General features: G+C 52.3%; 1 protein-coding gene and 1 long non-coding RNA gene across 2 annotated transcripts in view; both read left to right on the top strand.

Annotated features, from left to right (window-relative positions):
* LOC115942696 (uncharacterized) overlaps positions 1 to 4290 on the top strand; it is a 5170-nt gene extending 880 nt beyond the window's left edge. Inside the window, exons 2-3 of the long non-coding RNA XR_004077292.2 lie at positions 1668 to 1758; positions 3329 to 4290. This is a non-coding gene — a long non-coding RNA (uncharacterized LOC115942696). The remainder of the gene's footprint in view (positions 1 to 1667; positions 1759 to 3328) is intronic.
* Positions 4291 to 5065: 775 nt separating this feature from the next.
* Positions 5066 to 11415, top strand: WAS (WASP actin nucleation promoting factor). Its single transcript, XM_006738367.3, has 12 exons — positions 5066 to 5300; positions 5623 to 5763; positions 6653 to 6739; positions 6847 to 6949; positions 7062 to 7103; positions 7196 to 7249; positions 7915 to 8089; positions 9109 to 9151; positions 9352 to 9505; positions 9705 to 10108; positions 10380 to 10494; positions 11125 to 11415. The coding sequence occupies exons 1-12, from the start codon at positions 5169 to 5171 to the stop codon at positions 11178 to 11180; spliced, it is 1506 nt and encodes a 501-aa protein (XP_006738430.1). The 5' UTR covers positions 5066 to 5168; the 3' UTR covers positions 11181 to 11415.
* The last annotated feature ends 4812 nt before the right edge of the window (positions 11416 to 16227 follow it).

Below are 16227 nucleotides of genomic sequence, written 5' to 3'. Positions count from 1 at the left end.
CTTCCCAGCAACCTTAACTGCTATTATCTTCACTTTATGGATGAGAAAAGGGAGGCACTGAGAGGCTCCCAGACTTTAAACAGCCCTAAGTGGGGGCGCCTGGGTGGCTCAAGTTGGTTAAGCGTCTGCCTTCTGCTCAGGTCATGATCCCGGGGTCCTAGGATTGGGCCCCTGGGAACAAGAATGATCCCGCATCCCGCTCCCTGCTCAGTGGGGAGTCTGCTTCTCCCTCTCCCTCTGCCCCCACCCCACTTGTATACACACACTCTTGCTCTCAAATAAATAAATAAAATATTTAAAGAAAAAAAAAAAAACCAGCTCATAAGTGGCACAGCCAGAGCCAGGCTGTAGGGCTCCAGAATTTGTGGTTCTAACCACTGAGCCATTTTTTTTCCTTTTTTATTAAAGTAAGCTCTCTGCCCAACGTGGGGCTTGAACTCATGACTCTGAGATCAAGAGTCACATGCTTGACCGACTGAGCCGGCCGGGTGCCCCACCACTGAGCCATTCTTATCTTTCCAGGTGTCTCTGCTTTTCTGTGTGCCCCCATCCTCACTCCACCCCCACCAGAACTAGAAATCAGCCCCCCTCCCGAGCACCCCTAAGAAAGCACCCATTTGCCCGTAGCATCCATGAACGGTTTAGACACCTCTGTGAGAGAGGCTGGCGCCTGCACTGAGTTCTTTTCTTCCCCCTTTCCCCGGGCAGCGGGGGATGAAGAGAGGGCAGTAAATCACAGCACAGATAGCTGGACTATAGGATGATTATTCCACAAATACTGATTGAACAGCATGCAGGGTCTTGTGCCTTGTGCCAGGGTGGTGGGCATACGGCGATGAACAAGACAGACAAGGGTCACGTTCCTTCCTGGCCTGGGGGGTGTGTTTTAGAAATTCCTGGTTGGCCAAGTTCGGTTGTCACAATGACGGGGGTGCTCCGGCATTGAATGGGCAGGGGCCTAGGATGCTGGGGGACAGCCCCACACCACCGAGACTTGTCATGTACCTGAATGTCATTCCAGGATGGTCAAAGGATTGGGTCAGAGGGTTGGGCACTGCTGCTTCCTTCCACCTGTCCCTAGGGAGCACCCCTCAGTCGGGGTCCAGAGGACCATGGGCGGCAGGGGGGCTAAGGGGAGGAGAAGGCTGGCGTGGCAAAGAAAATGTTGCCATCTTGGCCTCAGTTTGGTCCTAGAGGACAGCGGTAGGACCCGACCCTACGTGTGCCTAGTCTCTTCTGTGGACTCAGTCGTGCGGTAGGACCAAAGTGGGGAAGATAACCCCATGTCTTATCACTGACGGTGTCTTTCTTATTCCCTACTCAGGGCCTGAGGTGTGGCAGGCAGGATCTTGTAGGCAATATCCTCTCAGAATAAAGCAAAATAAGCACAGGATATAAACAGGAAATGGTTCTCCATCTGGTGACCCCGGGGCGGGGGGTGGGGGGACTGTGGCAGGAGGAGGTGGCGGAGGGACATCAGGATGGTCTAAGTTACTGGATATATCCTGGTTCTTGGGGCTTTCTGGGTATTCACTGGCTTACTAAGAAGTAAGCTCGAACTGCTGCTCCCAGCTGTGTTGGGCTGACTCATATTCGACCTACCCTCCTGCTGAGAACCATAAAAGCTAAATTAAGGTTCTTGTTCTTCTTCTTAAATCTATTTGAAGGCCCTGGAGAGCAAATTACCTTTGAGGGCATCACGTCACCAAAGACTGTCATCCAGTGCAGAAAAGCAAGAACCGATGGGGATACATAAAGGTGAAATAAGCCAGCTCCCAACTCCTTATGCAGGTCAACAAAGTAATTCAATAATTTGGATAATCTGAAAAATGATTACCAAATCACTATATTCCAGGGTGGGGAAACTCATTCTGTTAGGGACTAAATTAACAAAACTCTAGGTTTTTTAGTTAGAGAAGAGTATACATTTTAAACCTGTCTGCTACTTAGAAGAACAGGAAATATATAACTTTTTAAAAGAAGATTTATTTGTGGGCACCTGGGTGGCTCAGTCGGTTAAGCGTCTGTCTTCGGCTCAGGTCAGGATCCCAGGGTCCTGGGATGGAGCCCCGCATCGGGCTCCCTGCTCCGCGGGGAGTCTGCTTCTCCCTCTGCCACTCCTCCTGCTTGTGCTCTCTCTCTGTCATATAAATAAAGAAATAAAAATCTTAAAATTTTTTTTAAAGATTTATTTATTTATTTGAGAGAGAGAGAGAGAGAAGCAGAGGGAGAGAGAAACTTCAGCAGACCTCGAACTGAGCACGGAGCCCTACACGGAGCTCGGTCCCATGACCCTGAGATCACCACCTGAGCCAAAACCAAGAGTCGGACGCTCAACCACTGAGGCACCCCAGAAATATATAACTTTTAAATGTTATTTTATTTTTTTAAAGATTTTCTTTATTTATTTGAGAGAGAGAGAGAGAGTGAGAGAGAGCGTGAGTGGGGAGAGGATCAGAGGGAGAAGCAGACTCCCCGCTGAGCAGGGAGCCTGATGCGGGACTCGTTCCAGGACTCCGGCATCATGACCTGAGCTGAAGGCAGTCGCTCAACCAGCTAAGCCACCCAGGCGCCCAGAAGTTTTAAATGTTAATGCAAATGTAGCAGAGGCTTAAGGCCCCCTGGTATAGACTTAAGGGAGACAGATCTAGGGGCAGAGAAAGAAGGAAGAGGAAGGTGGAGAACAAAAGGCAGAGAAAGAGCGGAAGAATTTTGTCTCTGCCCCCATGTGACACTTGACAGATTAGGAATCACTTCTCACATATTTGGCCTCCGCTCCACCATTCACGAGCCGGGTGATCTTGGGCAAGTTAGCTTACTTCCCTGGGCCTCGACTTCCCTATCAGTAAAATGGGGATAAGAGTAGCGTTTACCTCATGGGGTCATCTGTGAAGGTGAAACGAGTTAATAAATGTAAGGCACTTAGAAAAAGTTCAGAAAACACTAAATCAAATTAGACACTAATCCCTCATTGATTCCTTCAGTAAACGTTTATTGAGCGTCTAGTTTGTGCCAGATCCTGGAGATAGGCTTGGCACCCGGCAGGAGCACACTGAGCAGTGTTAAAATGAATGAATGCAATGGCTTTTTTTTTTTTAAAGATTTTATTTATTTATTTGAGAGAGAGACAGCGAGAGAGGGAACACAAGCAGGGGGAGTGGGAGAGGGAGAAGCAGGCTTCCCGCTGAGCAGGGAGCCCGATGCGGGGCTCGATCCCAGGACCCTGGGATCGTGACCTGAGCTGAAGGCAGACGCTTAACGACTGAGCCACCCAGGTGCCCCAGCAATGGCTTTTTTTTTTTTTTTTAAATTTTTATTTATTTGTCAGAGAGAGAGAGCACAAGCAGGGGAAGCAGCAGGCAGAGGGAGAAGCAGGCTCCCCGCTGAGCAAGGAGCCCGATATGGGGTTCGATCCCAGGACGCTGGGATCCTGACCTGAGCCGAAGGCAGACGCTCAACTGACTGAGCCACCCAGGTGTCCCTGCAATGGCTTTTTAAGGAACAATGCAGGGCCTTGCCCCACGAACAGGCTGGAAGGCGTTCCAGGCCCAGAGGTACGAAATTGCCTGGTGGGTTGTGGGTTCCAGAAGCTGAGTTGTGAGTTGTGCTGTATGTGGCCAAGAGCTTCATGTCCCCAAACGGTAAACCGAGGCCCAGGGAGGCGTGAGGACTGAGCTAGCATCCACTTGGGAGAAGAGCCTGGCATAATCTGGTCCAGTCAGAGATAGGCAAACCCTACAAGTCCCCCCTGATTCCTGTCCCGAGTGTATGCGTGCCCGAGTGGACCGGGAGATGTGCAAGGGAGCAAACACAGCAGTGTAGCTCCTAACAGCCAAAGCCAGAACGGCCTAACATCCGTTAGCAGGAGAATACAGCTAAACAAATCACACCAACAACTGGACTACTGTTCAGCAGTGAACAGGAGCAGCCACGGTTAGAGGCAGATACAGATCTTACCAGAGAGCAGGCACGGAGCACAGTGATGGAAAGTGTGCACTCTGGACCCAGCCGGCCTGGCGTGGGATCCGGGCCCTGCCACTTGCTGGCTGGGAGCTACCGGGAAAATCAGCGTGCCTCCGTTCCCTCACTTCCCACGAGCAAATGGACCCAGTAAGGGTGTATGTCCCGTAGGCTGTTAGGAGGATTTAAATGGGTCAATATTTACAGAGGTCAGAACACCGCGGGGCACATACATTCGGTGGCTTACATCAACATTGGGTAAACGTAGTGCATTGTGTGGGGGAGAAAAAGCAAGACTCTGAAGAATCCAGACTTTTATTTTATTTTTTAAGATTGTATTTATTTATTTGACACAGAGAGAGAGAGAGAGAGAGAGCACAATCGGGGAGAGGGAGAAGCAGGCTCCCTGCTGAGCACGGAGCCCGACGACACGGCGCCAGGACCCTGGGACCATGACCTTAGCTGAAGGCAGCTGCTTAACAGACTGAGCCACCCAGGCGCCTCAAGAATCCAGACTTTTAAAGGTTCAAAAGCAACGGGGGATTAAACAAAATGGGGGATTAAACTAGACGTTGCCTAGGCAGTCATATGCTGTGAAGGGATGAGAAGCAGAAAGTGATTTGGGAACTGCGGGGAGGCAGGGGGAAGGGATGGGGAAGGGAGCTGGGGGTCCGTGCATTGTTGGGGGTCTCACGAGCGGCGGGGGGATCCCAGGCACTCAATGTTATTAGAGGAAAAGTTTTAACACGGTAACCCTTCCGCACGAGGGGCCTTGGGCCTCAGGCCCAGAGCAGCTGGATGCTTTGGGGAGGAAGGAGGCCGCTCAGCCCCCGGACTGCCCTCCACCATAGCGTCCTCCAGCAGAAGTGCAGCAGTGGCCTAGCTCTTGCTCCCAGCCAATCAGAGGGAGGAGGATCTGAGCCAGTTCGAGGGAAATGGGCCTCAGGGAGTAAGAAAGAGGGAGGAAGACATGAGCTGGCCCCGAAGATGGGTCTTAACCAGCCAAATGGAGGAGGGCCCCATTCTGAGGGAGGAGGGTCCAAGCCTGTCTGAGGGAGGGAGGAGGAGGCCGGGCCCACCCAGGGGCCCCTGGAGGACTTGTTTCCCTTGTGGTTTTTTGTACTTCCTGTTCCCCTGTGCACTGCGGAAGTTCCTCTTCTTACCCTGCACCCAGAGCCTGACCGGAGAGGACAAGGGCAGGAGGCACCATGAGTGGGGGCCCTGTGGGAGGCAGGTCTGGGGGTCGCGGAGGACCAGGGGTTCAGCAGAACATACCCTCCACACTCCTCCAGGACCACGAGAACCAGCGACTCTTCGAGATGCTGGGTCGGAAATGCTGGGTGAGCTGGGGATCTCCTGGCCCTCCCTGTCTCCCTCCCTTTCCTCCTCTTCCTCTCCTCCTCTTCTGCCTCCTCATCATCCTCATCGTTCTCCTTTCCTCCTCTTTCTTCCCCTCCTCCCCTCTTCCTTCCCTTCTCCATCATCTCCTCTCCTAAAACCCACTTACCCCCATTCACCAATCCCAGGAAGATCTTGATTGCGATGTCTGTCTACTTTCCCTCTGGCTTCGGCTCTTCCTTTGGAGCCAGGACAGCCGCAGACAAGGAAGAACTAGACCCTCTGGCTAACCAGATTCCCCTGAGCCCTTCTCTTCCCTCCCAGACACTGGCCACCGCCGTTGTTCAGCTGTACCTGGCATTACCTCCTGGAGCTGAGCACTGGACCAAGGAGCACTGTGGGGCTGTGTGCTTCGTGAAGGATAACCCCCAGAAGTCCTACTTCATCCGTCTTTATGGCCTTCAGGTGACCCCCATCCCCCCGCTGGACGTGCAAACCAGTTTTCAACCCACAAACCCAGATCTGTGTCTAAAGCCCCAAGGCCTTGGACAGAGCAGTGAACCCCTGAGCCCCAGAACCAAAGACTTCATCTCTAGATGGATGAATGGGTGAATGGGTAAATGGGAAGTGGGAGGGTCAAACTCTGGTTTGGCTTTCTTTGTCTTTGATGACTGACCCCAGAATCCCCATGTCAAGATTTATAACCCCCCAACTATTAGTATAGCTCCTAAATCTAATCCGTTTCATGAACTCAAAAAAAAAAAAAAAAAAATGAGCACTGTATTTTTACCTGAACCTCAAATCTGTTCTAAACTCAAACTTTTGGGTTCCAGAAATCCCCCCGTCAAAACTCCTGGACCCTAAATGTTTGCCTAGCTCCTAAGCCATAGCTTTGCCTCACAAACATCAAATTGCATATACCTTGACTGAATCCCCCACCCCCAAAACTTCCAAGTCTGTGTGTCTGAACCTCAAATCTCAACTCCAACTCCCAGTACTGGAGCCCTACCTGCCCAGATGAAGGCCCCCCATAAAGGAAGGATGTAAGATGGAGTCTATGAATGGGCTCAGTTTCCTAGGACTGGAGTCCTAAACCCTCATATTCAAGCCCCCAAGTCCCACATCTGGGGCCCTGAATCCCAAATCCAAATCTCTAACTGCAATGTCTAACTCCCATATGGTACCCCAACCCTCCACACCTGACATCTAGACCCCTAACTCTGATGATAAGCTGGAAGTCTCCAATCTGATCCTGGGGCCCCAAATTAGGACACCGTTCTCCTTGCCCAGATAACAGAGGCCTGCCACCCAGGACATGCCTCCCTGCTAATGTGTCCCCTCCTCACCTCTCCAGGCTGGCCGGCTGCTCTGGGAACAGGAGCTGTACTCACAGTTGGTCTATTCCACTCCCACCCCCTTCTTCCACACTTTTGCTGGAGATGTGAGTGACCCCTCAACCCCTGGTCCTCAGGTGGGGTGTGGGGAGGAGATGGGAAAGGTGTGTGTGGGGGGGCGCCTGGAAGGCTATTGAGCCCAAGATGTGTGCAGGCCTGCCAAGCAGGGCTGAACTTTGCAGATGAGGGCGAGGCCCAGGCCTTCCGGGCCCTGGTGCAGGAGAAGATCCAAAAAAGGAATCAGAGGCAAAGTGGAGGTGAGGAGGCCTTCGGGGAGGAAAGGAGGTTGGGCAGAAGTGTGTGCAAGAGTGGGGAGCTGGAGAAGCCCCTCCTATGGTTCTGGTTCCCAGTCCACCTGTCTCTCCACAGATAGACGCCAGCTACTCCCACCACCAGCACCAGCCAATGAAGGTGAGTCTTCAAGTTCAAGGAGGGTACTAAGGGGCTAGCCCAGGAATCTATGGCAGGGTTGTAATAGCTCTCTACCCATTCCATCTTTCCAGAGAGAAGAGGAGGTATCCCACCCCTGCCCCCACACCCAGGCGGAGACCAAGGGGGTGAGTGCTGATTCTTCCCTGTGTCTCTGGGTGGACAGGTGGGTGGGGGAGTAGATGGATAGATGGGTGAGGAGTGGGTGGATGGACGAGTAGTTGGGGAGTGCAGAGATAAGTGGGCAAATGGGTGGGTGGATGGGTGGGTGGATAGATGGCTGAGTGGAGGATGAATTGATGGGAAGATGAAAATGTAGATATATAGATGTATAGGTGGGTGTACAGATATATAGGTGAATGAGGATGTGGATATATGGATGAATGGATGGATGGGTGATTGACTCAGTTAATGAATGAGGGAATGAATTGAACAGCAAGTAAATGAATAAGTGACATAGCATTTCAATCAGTGAAGAAAGCAATGATTGACTGACTGACGGAATGAATGATTTAACAAATTAATTGGTTACTGAGCCATGAATGAATGAATCAATAATTAAGTGAAAAGCATGAGTGGATGAATAAATAAATGAATTGGTGAAGGTACGAATGGTTTGTGGAACCCACCCATCCACTTCTCCATAAACCCTAATTGGACCCCTCACCTACACCCTCCATGACCATCAAACACACACACACAGATTCCCCCAACACTCGCCCTATCTCTTGCCCCTATGCTTTGGTTGGTAGGTAAGTAGGTCAGTGGCTCAATCACCCTATTCTCCCCACAGGCCCAGCATCTGGCCAACTGTCCCTGGGGCTAGTAACAGTGGACATCCAGAACCCCGACATCACGAGTTCACGATACCGTGGGCTCCCAGCACCTGGGCCTGGCCCAGCTGATAAGAAACGCTCAGGGAAGAAGAAGATCAGCAAGGCTGATATTGGTGCACCAAGTGGATTCAAGTGAGAACCTTTCCCCACTAGTCCCACAGATCCCTGTTGGGGGGGTGGGCAGATGAAAAGATGGGCAGGAAGAGAGCTGGGTGGATGGAAGGATGGAAGATGGATGGGTGGGTGGGTAGGTAGATGAGTGAGTAGGTGGCTGGGTGCAAGGCCAGGACTAAGGAGAGGCAAGTGAGGCACTAATGTTGCAAAATTTACAGAGGCAGTTATTCTAAGGGTCATGCAACTGCAGTTCATGACTCTGAGAGGGAGGGCCTCCTTAACTTTTGCGCCCTAGGCACCTCACTTGCTTCCCCTTAGTCCCACCCTGGGTGGGCTGGTGGGTGGGTAGATGAATGGCTGGATGAATGAATGAATGAATGAATGAATGAATGGGTTGGTCGGGGAATGAGTGGATAGGTGGTTGGATGGATGGGTGAATGGGTAAATGGGAAGTGGGAGGGTAGATGGATGGGTGAGTGGATGAGTGTCTGGACAGATGGATGGATATCTGGTTGGTTCACAGAGAAGGTGGATGGGGATGGATAGGTGGCCAGATGCGTGGATGAACGGACAGTTCAATGGATAAATAGAAGTGTGTGGTTGAATAGGTAGACAAAAGAGTGGATGGATTGAAAGGTGGGCACATGGGTAGATGGATGGGTAGATGGACAAGCATGTGTGAAGACAGGTTGGCAGAGAAGCAGGTAAATAGATGTATGTGGGCAGATGAGTAGAAAGACAAATATACAATAGATGGGTGGTCTGACAGGTGAATGCAAATGGCTAGGTGGACAAATGGATGGGTGTACGGATGGTAGAAAAAGGGATGTTTGGACAGATGGGCAGTACAAACCATGGACCCCTTCTAATTCCATAACTACTGCTCTCATTCAGTCACTCATTCATTCACTTAGGTCTCATCCAGTAATTCTGGCCCCTCAGAGTCCCTCTGGGCAGGGGAGGGCAAGAGGGCTTCACTAGGAAGGGAGGGAAGGAAGGGCAGTGGGGCTTCACTGGGATCTCCTCACCTCCCCCAGACATGTCAGCCACGTGGGGTGGGACCCCCAGAATGGATTTGACGTGAGTAATTCCAAAGACCCCTTGACCCACTTAACTACCTGCCTACCCTTCCGTGGTCCACTGGCTCAGACCTACCCCCAGACCCCACCCTTTCTACACTCAGATCCCCCTCTGGGGTGGACCCAATGATAATCCGTGCCCCTCCCCTATCCACCTTATTCCCCCACCGCTGCCCTTGCCGCCTTTTTCCTCCTGGGCAGGTAAACAACCTGGACCCGGACCTGCGGAGTCTATTCTCCAGGGCAGGAATCAGTGAGGCCCAGCTCACGGATGCCGAGACCTCCAAACTTATCTACGATTTCATTGAGGACCAGGGCGGGCTGGAGGCTGTGCGGCAGGAGATGAGGCGCCAGGGTGAGCACCCCCCTTCTTTTCCAGCCCTAGGAGCTGGTTCCTAAGAGATACACTGCAGTCTGTCAGTCCTCATGGGTACCCTTGCACTGCTTGAATCAGGAGTTGGTTAGTTGGGGTGCCCATGTTACAAATGAGCAAAATCAAGGCTCTGAAGAGAACTGTAACAATAGCTCTGTGTTATTCCCCCCCCCCCCGCCAGAGCCACTTCCACCACCCCCGCCGCCATCCAGAGGAGGAAACCAGGCCCCCCGGCCCCCTACAATCGGGAGCAACAAGGGTCGCTCTGGTCCACTGCCCCCTGTACCTTTGGGAGGTGCTCCACCCCCACCAACTCCCCGGGCACCCCCACCCCCAGGCCGAGGGGGCCCTCCACCACCACCCCCTCCAGCCACTGGACGTTCTGGACCACTGCTCCCTCCGCCCCCTGGAGCTGGAGGGCCCCCCATGCCTCCACCACCACCACCCCCACCCCCACCACCCAGCTCTGGGGATGGGCCAGTCCCTCCCCCACCTCCTGCTCTGGGGCCTGTGGGGGGCCCGGCCCCTGGTGGAGGTCGGGGGGCACTTTTGGATCAAATCCGGCAGGGAATTCAGCTGAACAAGGTGAAGACGGGCGAGATGGAGGATTGGTGGGGGGGGCTCTGGGACTCGGGGGTGCTGGGCAAGTCAGGATCTTGGGGCCCAGGGCTGAAACTCGCAGAGGCCCCAGGCTTTTGGGTTTCAGTGACAGGGCTGGGAGGCCGGTGGGGAGAGGTAGGTTGGGAACCCTGAAGGGGAATGGAGTGTATGGGAGGGGAAATGATGAGGAAGGGGCAGGGAGGAGTGCTCCTGTCGCGGGCCTTGAACCCTCTGTGCTGGACCCCGCTTGCTGCAGACGCCCGGGGCCCCAGAGAGCTCAGCGCTGCAGCCTCCCCCTCAGAGCTCAGAAGGGCTGGTGGGAGCCTTGATGCACGTGATGCAGAAGAGAAGCAGAGCCATCCACTCCTCAGGTGAGAGCCCGCCCTGTGCCAGGACGGCCAGCCCGCTTCCCAGTGAAGACACCCCCACCGGCTACCACCAATAGTAACAGTCACTCCGTCATGACTCTCGTGTCAATCTCCTTTTTGACAGTGTTAACACTGTCATCATGGAACAATAATAGAATTCACTCTATCTTTGCTGATAACATTAACATTAATCCCAGGGTAGGTCCACAAGATTAGTAAGAATCCATTACACGACAATATTTTAACAAGCCTCATCTTTTGACAGTGCGATCATCAATAACCCATTATGGGTCAACAGTATTAACATTAGCCTGCTATGAAATAGTAATATTGTAATGTACTCCACCTTCGCTGTAATACTTAAATTCGCCCCATTAAGAAAGAAACCCAGCATTAACCCTTGTGTGACACCACATTTTTGACAGTGATATTAACTTCCATTCCAACTCCAGCCCACACCATCACTCTCCCTCCTCTGAGGGGCCCCTTCTTCATTCAACTGCACGGGCCCCCAGGGGACCTCAGCCCCCCAGAACCCTGAGTCTTGACCTCTCAGACCCCAGGAACTTCACCCCACCCCTGGCCTTTGAACCCTTCTGCCCATCCTGAATCCCACTTTCTCTCTCCCTCCAGACGAAGGGGAGGACCAGGCCGGCGAAGAGGATGAGGACGATGAGTGGGACGACTGAGTCACCCTTGCCACCTGTTCTGAGCCCCCTCCCCTGGCAGCCGCAGCTCGCTGCCCTCTGCTCCCGGCCTCCAGGGCCCTCAGGCCCCGTTTCTTCCCCACCGACCCTTCCAAAGCTGGTCCCCAACATTCACCCTAGCAGGAGCCAGGGCCCCTTTTTATACAGAATTTCTCGGTTCTCCTCACATAAGGATTTTGAGACCAAAATAAAATAACTATCTTTTTGTTTCTCTAAATCTCAGTTGGTTTATATTCCAAATATGGAAATTTGGGGTCCTGTAGCCCCAAAGTCTCTTTTATTCATCTATCCCATTTCATTCATTTATTTATTCACTCATTTGTTCCCTCATTTATTTCTTTGTTCCCTTCTGCCCTTTATTTTTTTTTCAAAGATTTTATTTATTTATTTGACAGAGAGAGACACAGCGAGAGAGGGAACACAAGCAGGGGGAGTGGGAGAGGGAGAAGCAGGCTTCCCGCGGAGCAGGGAGCCCGATGTGGGGCTCAATCCCAGGACCCTGGGATCATGACCTGAGCCGAAGGCAGACGCTTAACGACTGAGCCACCCAGGCGCCCCTCTGCCCTTCTTTCTTCCCACAAACATTTGTTGCTGGGCACTACTCTCGGGGCTGGAGCTAAAGCCGTGGGAAGAAAACCTAGTGACGCCAACATTCTAGTGGAGGAGACAGATATGAAACCAGGAATCAAATAGAAATGAAAGATAGTTACAGATGGTGACAAGGGCTGTGATATGCTGAGGGGGAATGGCCTTCAGATGGAACATCCAGGGAAGGCCACCAGGACGCTGTGACAGTCGTGCAGAACCTAAAGAGAGAGGAGTCAACCAGTAAATCTTTGGGGGGAGGGCATTCCAGGCAGAAGGAGCAGCTTGTGCGAAGGCCCTGAGGTGGGGGAAAAGTTTGGTGTGAGGTTAAACATGGTGAATTTGCAGGAGTTATTCGTTCAGTTATTTGCTTAGTTATTTTTTTTTAAGGTCCAATCGGCACAATATTAGATCAAGAGAATACTCAATGGTCAGACTTACTCTCCCATGCACACAACTCACACACCAGGATCCTGATGGGCAGGACCCCTCTCTCCATTTTAAAATTTGGTTCTGCCTAGTTCTCAGTGCAAACCAAGTCCTGGCCAGTGGCAGTGGAAGAGGCAAAGACTCAAGCAGATCGGCTCTAGAACCTGGGCAAGATGCCCCACCTCTGAGCCTCAGTTTCTTTATCTATACAAGGGCGGTAACAATATGTAACTGATTTGCAACTGAGATCCCATTGGGTTCCCCCTCCTCTTCTAGGAATTACTCACCAGAAAAAAAGGAGCAACGCAAAACTGTCCCTGGTGTTTATTTATTTTTTTAAAGATTTTATTTATTTATTTGACAGCGAGAGAGGGAACACAAGCAGGGGGAGTGGGAGAGGGAGAAGCAGGCTTCCCGCCGAGCAGGGAGCCCGATGCGGGGCTCGATCCCAGGACCCTGGGATCATGACCTGAGCCGAAGGCAGATGCCTAACAACTGAGTCACCCAGGCGCCCCTGTCCCTGGTGTTTAAAGCTATTTCTAAGGGAGTGATTAGAAGCTCTTGCACATCAGAGCCCTAGCAGAGGTGTCTACTCCTTTCCATTTCTGAAATCTGGTGGATTCAAGACCTCAGGTATCCTACCTTTAGAGGAGGAGGAGGGGAGTGGGGAGAAAGATAACAGTGAGGAGGAATCCAGAGAGGACAGGCTTCATCCATCTGCAAGACCAGTGGAAGAATTTCAAACGATCTGAGGTGCAGGCTGGGGGTCAGAGGAGGGAGCAAAGGAGAGCCAGGGCCAGGGTAGAGGTGTGGGAGGTGGGAGCTGGCTTTGCTCTTAAGAATTCCCCTGTAGGGGCGCCTGGGTGGCTCAGTCGTTAAGCAACTGCCTTCGGCTTGGGTCATGATCTCAGGGTCCTGGGATCGAGCCCCTCATCGGGCTCCCTGCTCCGCGGGAAGCCTGCTTCTCCCTCTCCCACTCCCCCTGCTTCTCCCTCTCCCACTCCCCCTGCTTCTCCCTCTCCCACTCCCCCTGCTTCTCCCTCTCCTACTCCCCCTGCTTGTGTTCCCTCTCTCGCTGTGTCTCTCTCTGTCACGTAAATAAATAAAATCTTAAAAAAAAAAAAAAAATTCCCCTGTAGCCACAGAAGCAGAAGAAGGAGGGAGTCTCGGGTTCCTTTTAACTCTTTCGTTGTGCTTCACCTTCCACTCCCACCCCACTTTGGCCAGGTCGCCAGGGGTGAGCTGAGTCTAGGAAGGGCCTGTCATTATCACTCACCTGCCTCCCCACTCCCTGCTAGGAAACCCCAGAAATCAGGGTGTCTTGGGACCCCCTCAGTACGGGGGTCCTGGAGAAGACCTTATATTACACAACCTCTGAATCCCCAGGAGCGCTGCCTACAGCAGGCACGGGCTTGGCGGAAAAGAATTGACCGTGGACAAGTGGCTTGACCTTTCTGGGCCTCAGTTTTCTCGATCTTTAAACTGAGACTAAAAATGCATACTTCGCGGGGTTGCGGAGAGAATTCAAGTGTCTGCAAAGTGCCGGGCTCCTTGAGGCATCTACAAACACTAGATACTGCTGTTGTTGTTCTTCCTACTACTGACTGGTCCGGAGTCACCCTTGATCATAAAATGCACCATCATTGTATGTATCACCAAGAAAGACAAAAAAGTACTGCGAATTAAATTATGACTCACCAGTGCCTGGGGGATGCAGCCAGATTTCAGAGATGTTACAGATTTAAGTATTCCTGGAATCTGGTTGGGGATGTTCCTTTAACCTGCGTTCTGGTTCCACGTGTATGTTTGCTTGTGAAAACTCGTGACGCTGATCACCCATGGTCAGTGCCTTCTTTCTGTATGTGTGGTACACTCGAGTACGAGGTTTACATTAAAAACAGGTCAAACCTGTACAGCTCGGAATGGATAAGACCTTATATTGGCCCCAGCACTGGGCAAGGCAATATAGACTTGGCACTAAATTAATGCTGAATGAACAGACAAGTGGCTGGGAGTGGGACACAAGAAGAACAGGGTGGCCTCTTACTTTTGAGGTCTCCTGGACAGATGCTAGTCCAGAAAGATTCATTTCCACACAAGCGGGAGATGTCCTCCCCAAGGTCACTCATCTGAGGTTTTACAGATGAAGAAACTGCCTGAGGTCACACAATTTAGTAAACGGTGGAGCTGGGATTTGAACTGGGGTAGCTAGGCTCCAAGACCCAAGCCTTTACCCACTGCATTATATATACTGTTATATATACTGTTTGGGGAGGACCACAGTATGAAAATTAATAAAGGGAAACCTTACTAAAATGGACTCAGGATGCTAGAAGGGGAGGCTGGTAGAGGAAACCTACCGCTCAATGTCAATTAGAGCAAAAAGTATCAATTACAGACCCAACAGAAGTATCTCAGTAGGAAAGAATGGTCAATTACAAGCCCCCCACGAGGGAAAGATATACATCGTAGCTCCTATAAGAAATTGACTACACGTGCCGCTCAGCCACTGAGAAACCATCATGGCTATGAACTCTTGCTTTTCTCCAACAGACTTTTGTTCCAAACAACCCCTCCCAACTTCCTCCTCCATAACATAATGTTCCTCTCCTTTGTTTATTGGACTTGCATATGGTTTTGCCATAGCTTGCTTGTCCTGCATTGCAATTCTCAGCCAGTCCTGAATAAACCAATCTTGCTGGTAAAATAACAAAGGAATGTTTGCCCAACACCCACAGACCCCCATATGACCCCCTCCAGATTCAGTCATGCCTTAAGCCATTCTTATGAGTTGGACTGGACTTCTGGGAATAGGAGGGTTCTGCCTGTCCGGGGAGACTGAGAGCATGTGAGGACCAGCATCTGACTGTGTTCTAGAAGGAAAAAGAGAGGGAAGATGATGCGTGGTGGGGCGCATGCTGCTGGCTGTTCCACTCACGGTAAGCAGGGGCTGCGGGAACTTCAGACTGGCCATTTCTCCCAACTAGCTCACAGCTAGACTGGCAGGCCGACCGAACAACCATTTGCTTAACTGTATAATCATTTGGTTGCCTACAGAACTCACGGACCCACAGGGAGGGGGGCAGTTTGAGGAACGGACGGTGCAATTTCCTGATGCTGTGAGGTACTGAATATCTAACGAAATTATGCCGGCCTAGGACCGGCTGGGGCTGGTGGTCTGAGAGCATGGAAGACAGGCAGCCTCCTGAGGGACTGACAGGCTGGCTGACTGATGGCCCGGGCTGTTGCTGCCCGCCTGGGGGGCGGGATGTTGTGAATGGCTGACGATTGCTGGGAGTCACGTCTGGCCTGAGGGAGTGTGTCTGGATGTGACGCCGCGGTCCGGTGGTGCGTAAAGGAGGGCTACCCTGAGGGGATTTCAGGCTGACTGATGGCCAGATCTGTCACTGCCTGATAAGCAACTGTATCTGGTGAGTGACTCTCCACCCAGACCGTGTGGCCCGTCAGACGCTGAGAATGGCTGCCTGGGGGGTTGACAATACGAAGGGCAGTGAACGAGTCACAGGCCAGCTGACCCATCGAAATATCAGTGTAGCCACCTGGCTGGATGGCCGTACCAGGTTGGAACCACAGCAGCCCTGAGGCCCCGCCTGGGTCAGAGGAGACTGACTGGATGACTGACCAGTGGTGGGCATGCCTCCCCTGAGAAGTGACAGACCGCTGACCCACTGTCAGGTGGCGTGGAGGCTTCCGTGAGGGAGTAACTGCCTGCTGAGGGCGTGAATGAGGAGTCACCCGAGGGAATTAAAGATCGCCCAACTAGCAGTGGCTAGAATGTCTGCGGCTAGAATGTCTGCCCGAGAGGGCGACATTAGATGCGGACAATGACAGCCTGTCCCGACCTAATCACGGCCCGCCTGAGGCCACGGCTGGTGGCTGTGAGACAGTTTCCCCTGGGGCTTTCGGAGCTGCCCCCGGAGCAAGAGTACACGGAGAGACGGGCTGCTTGACTGGCTGTGTGCAAAAGGGGCCGCCGGAGGCAATGACAGGCTGG

Source organism: Leptonychotes weddellii, chromosome X (assembly GCF_054177405.1).
Source record: "Leptonychotes weddellii isolate Sample4059 chromosome X, ASM5417740v2, whole genome shotgun sequence".
Classification (NCBI taxonomy): Eukaryota; Metazoa; Chordata; class Mammalia; order Carnivora; family Phocidae; genus Leptonychotes; species Leptonychotes weddellii.
The sequence above is the reverse complement of the archived record's forward strand: the minus strand, read 5'-3'. Positions and strand labels throughout refer to the sequence as shown.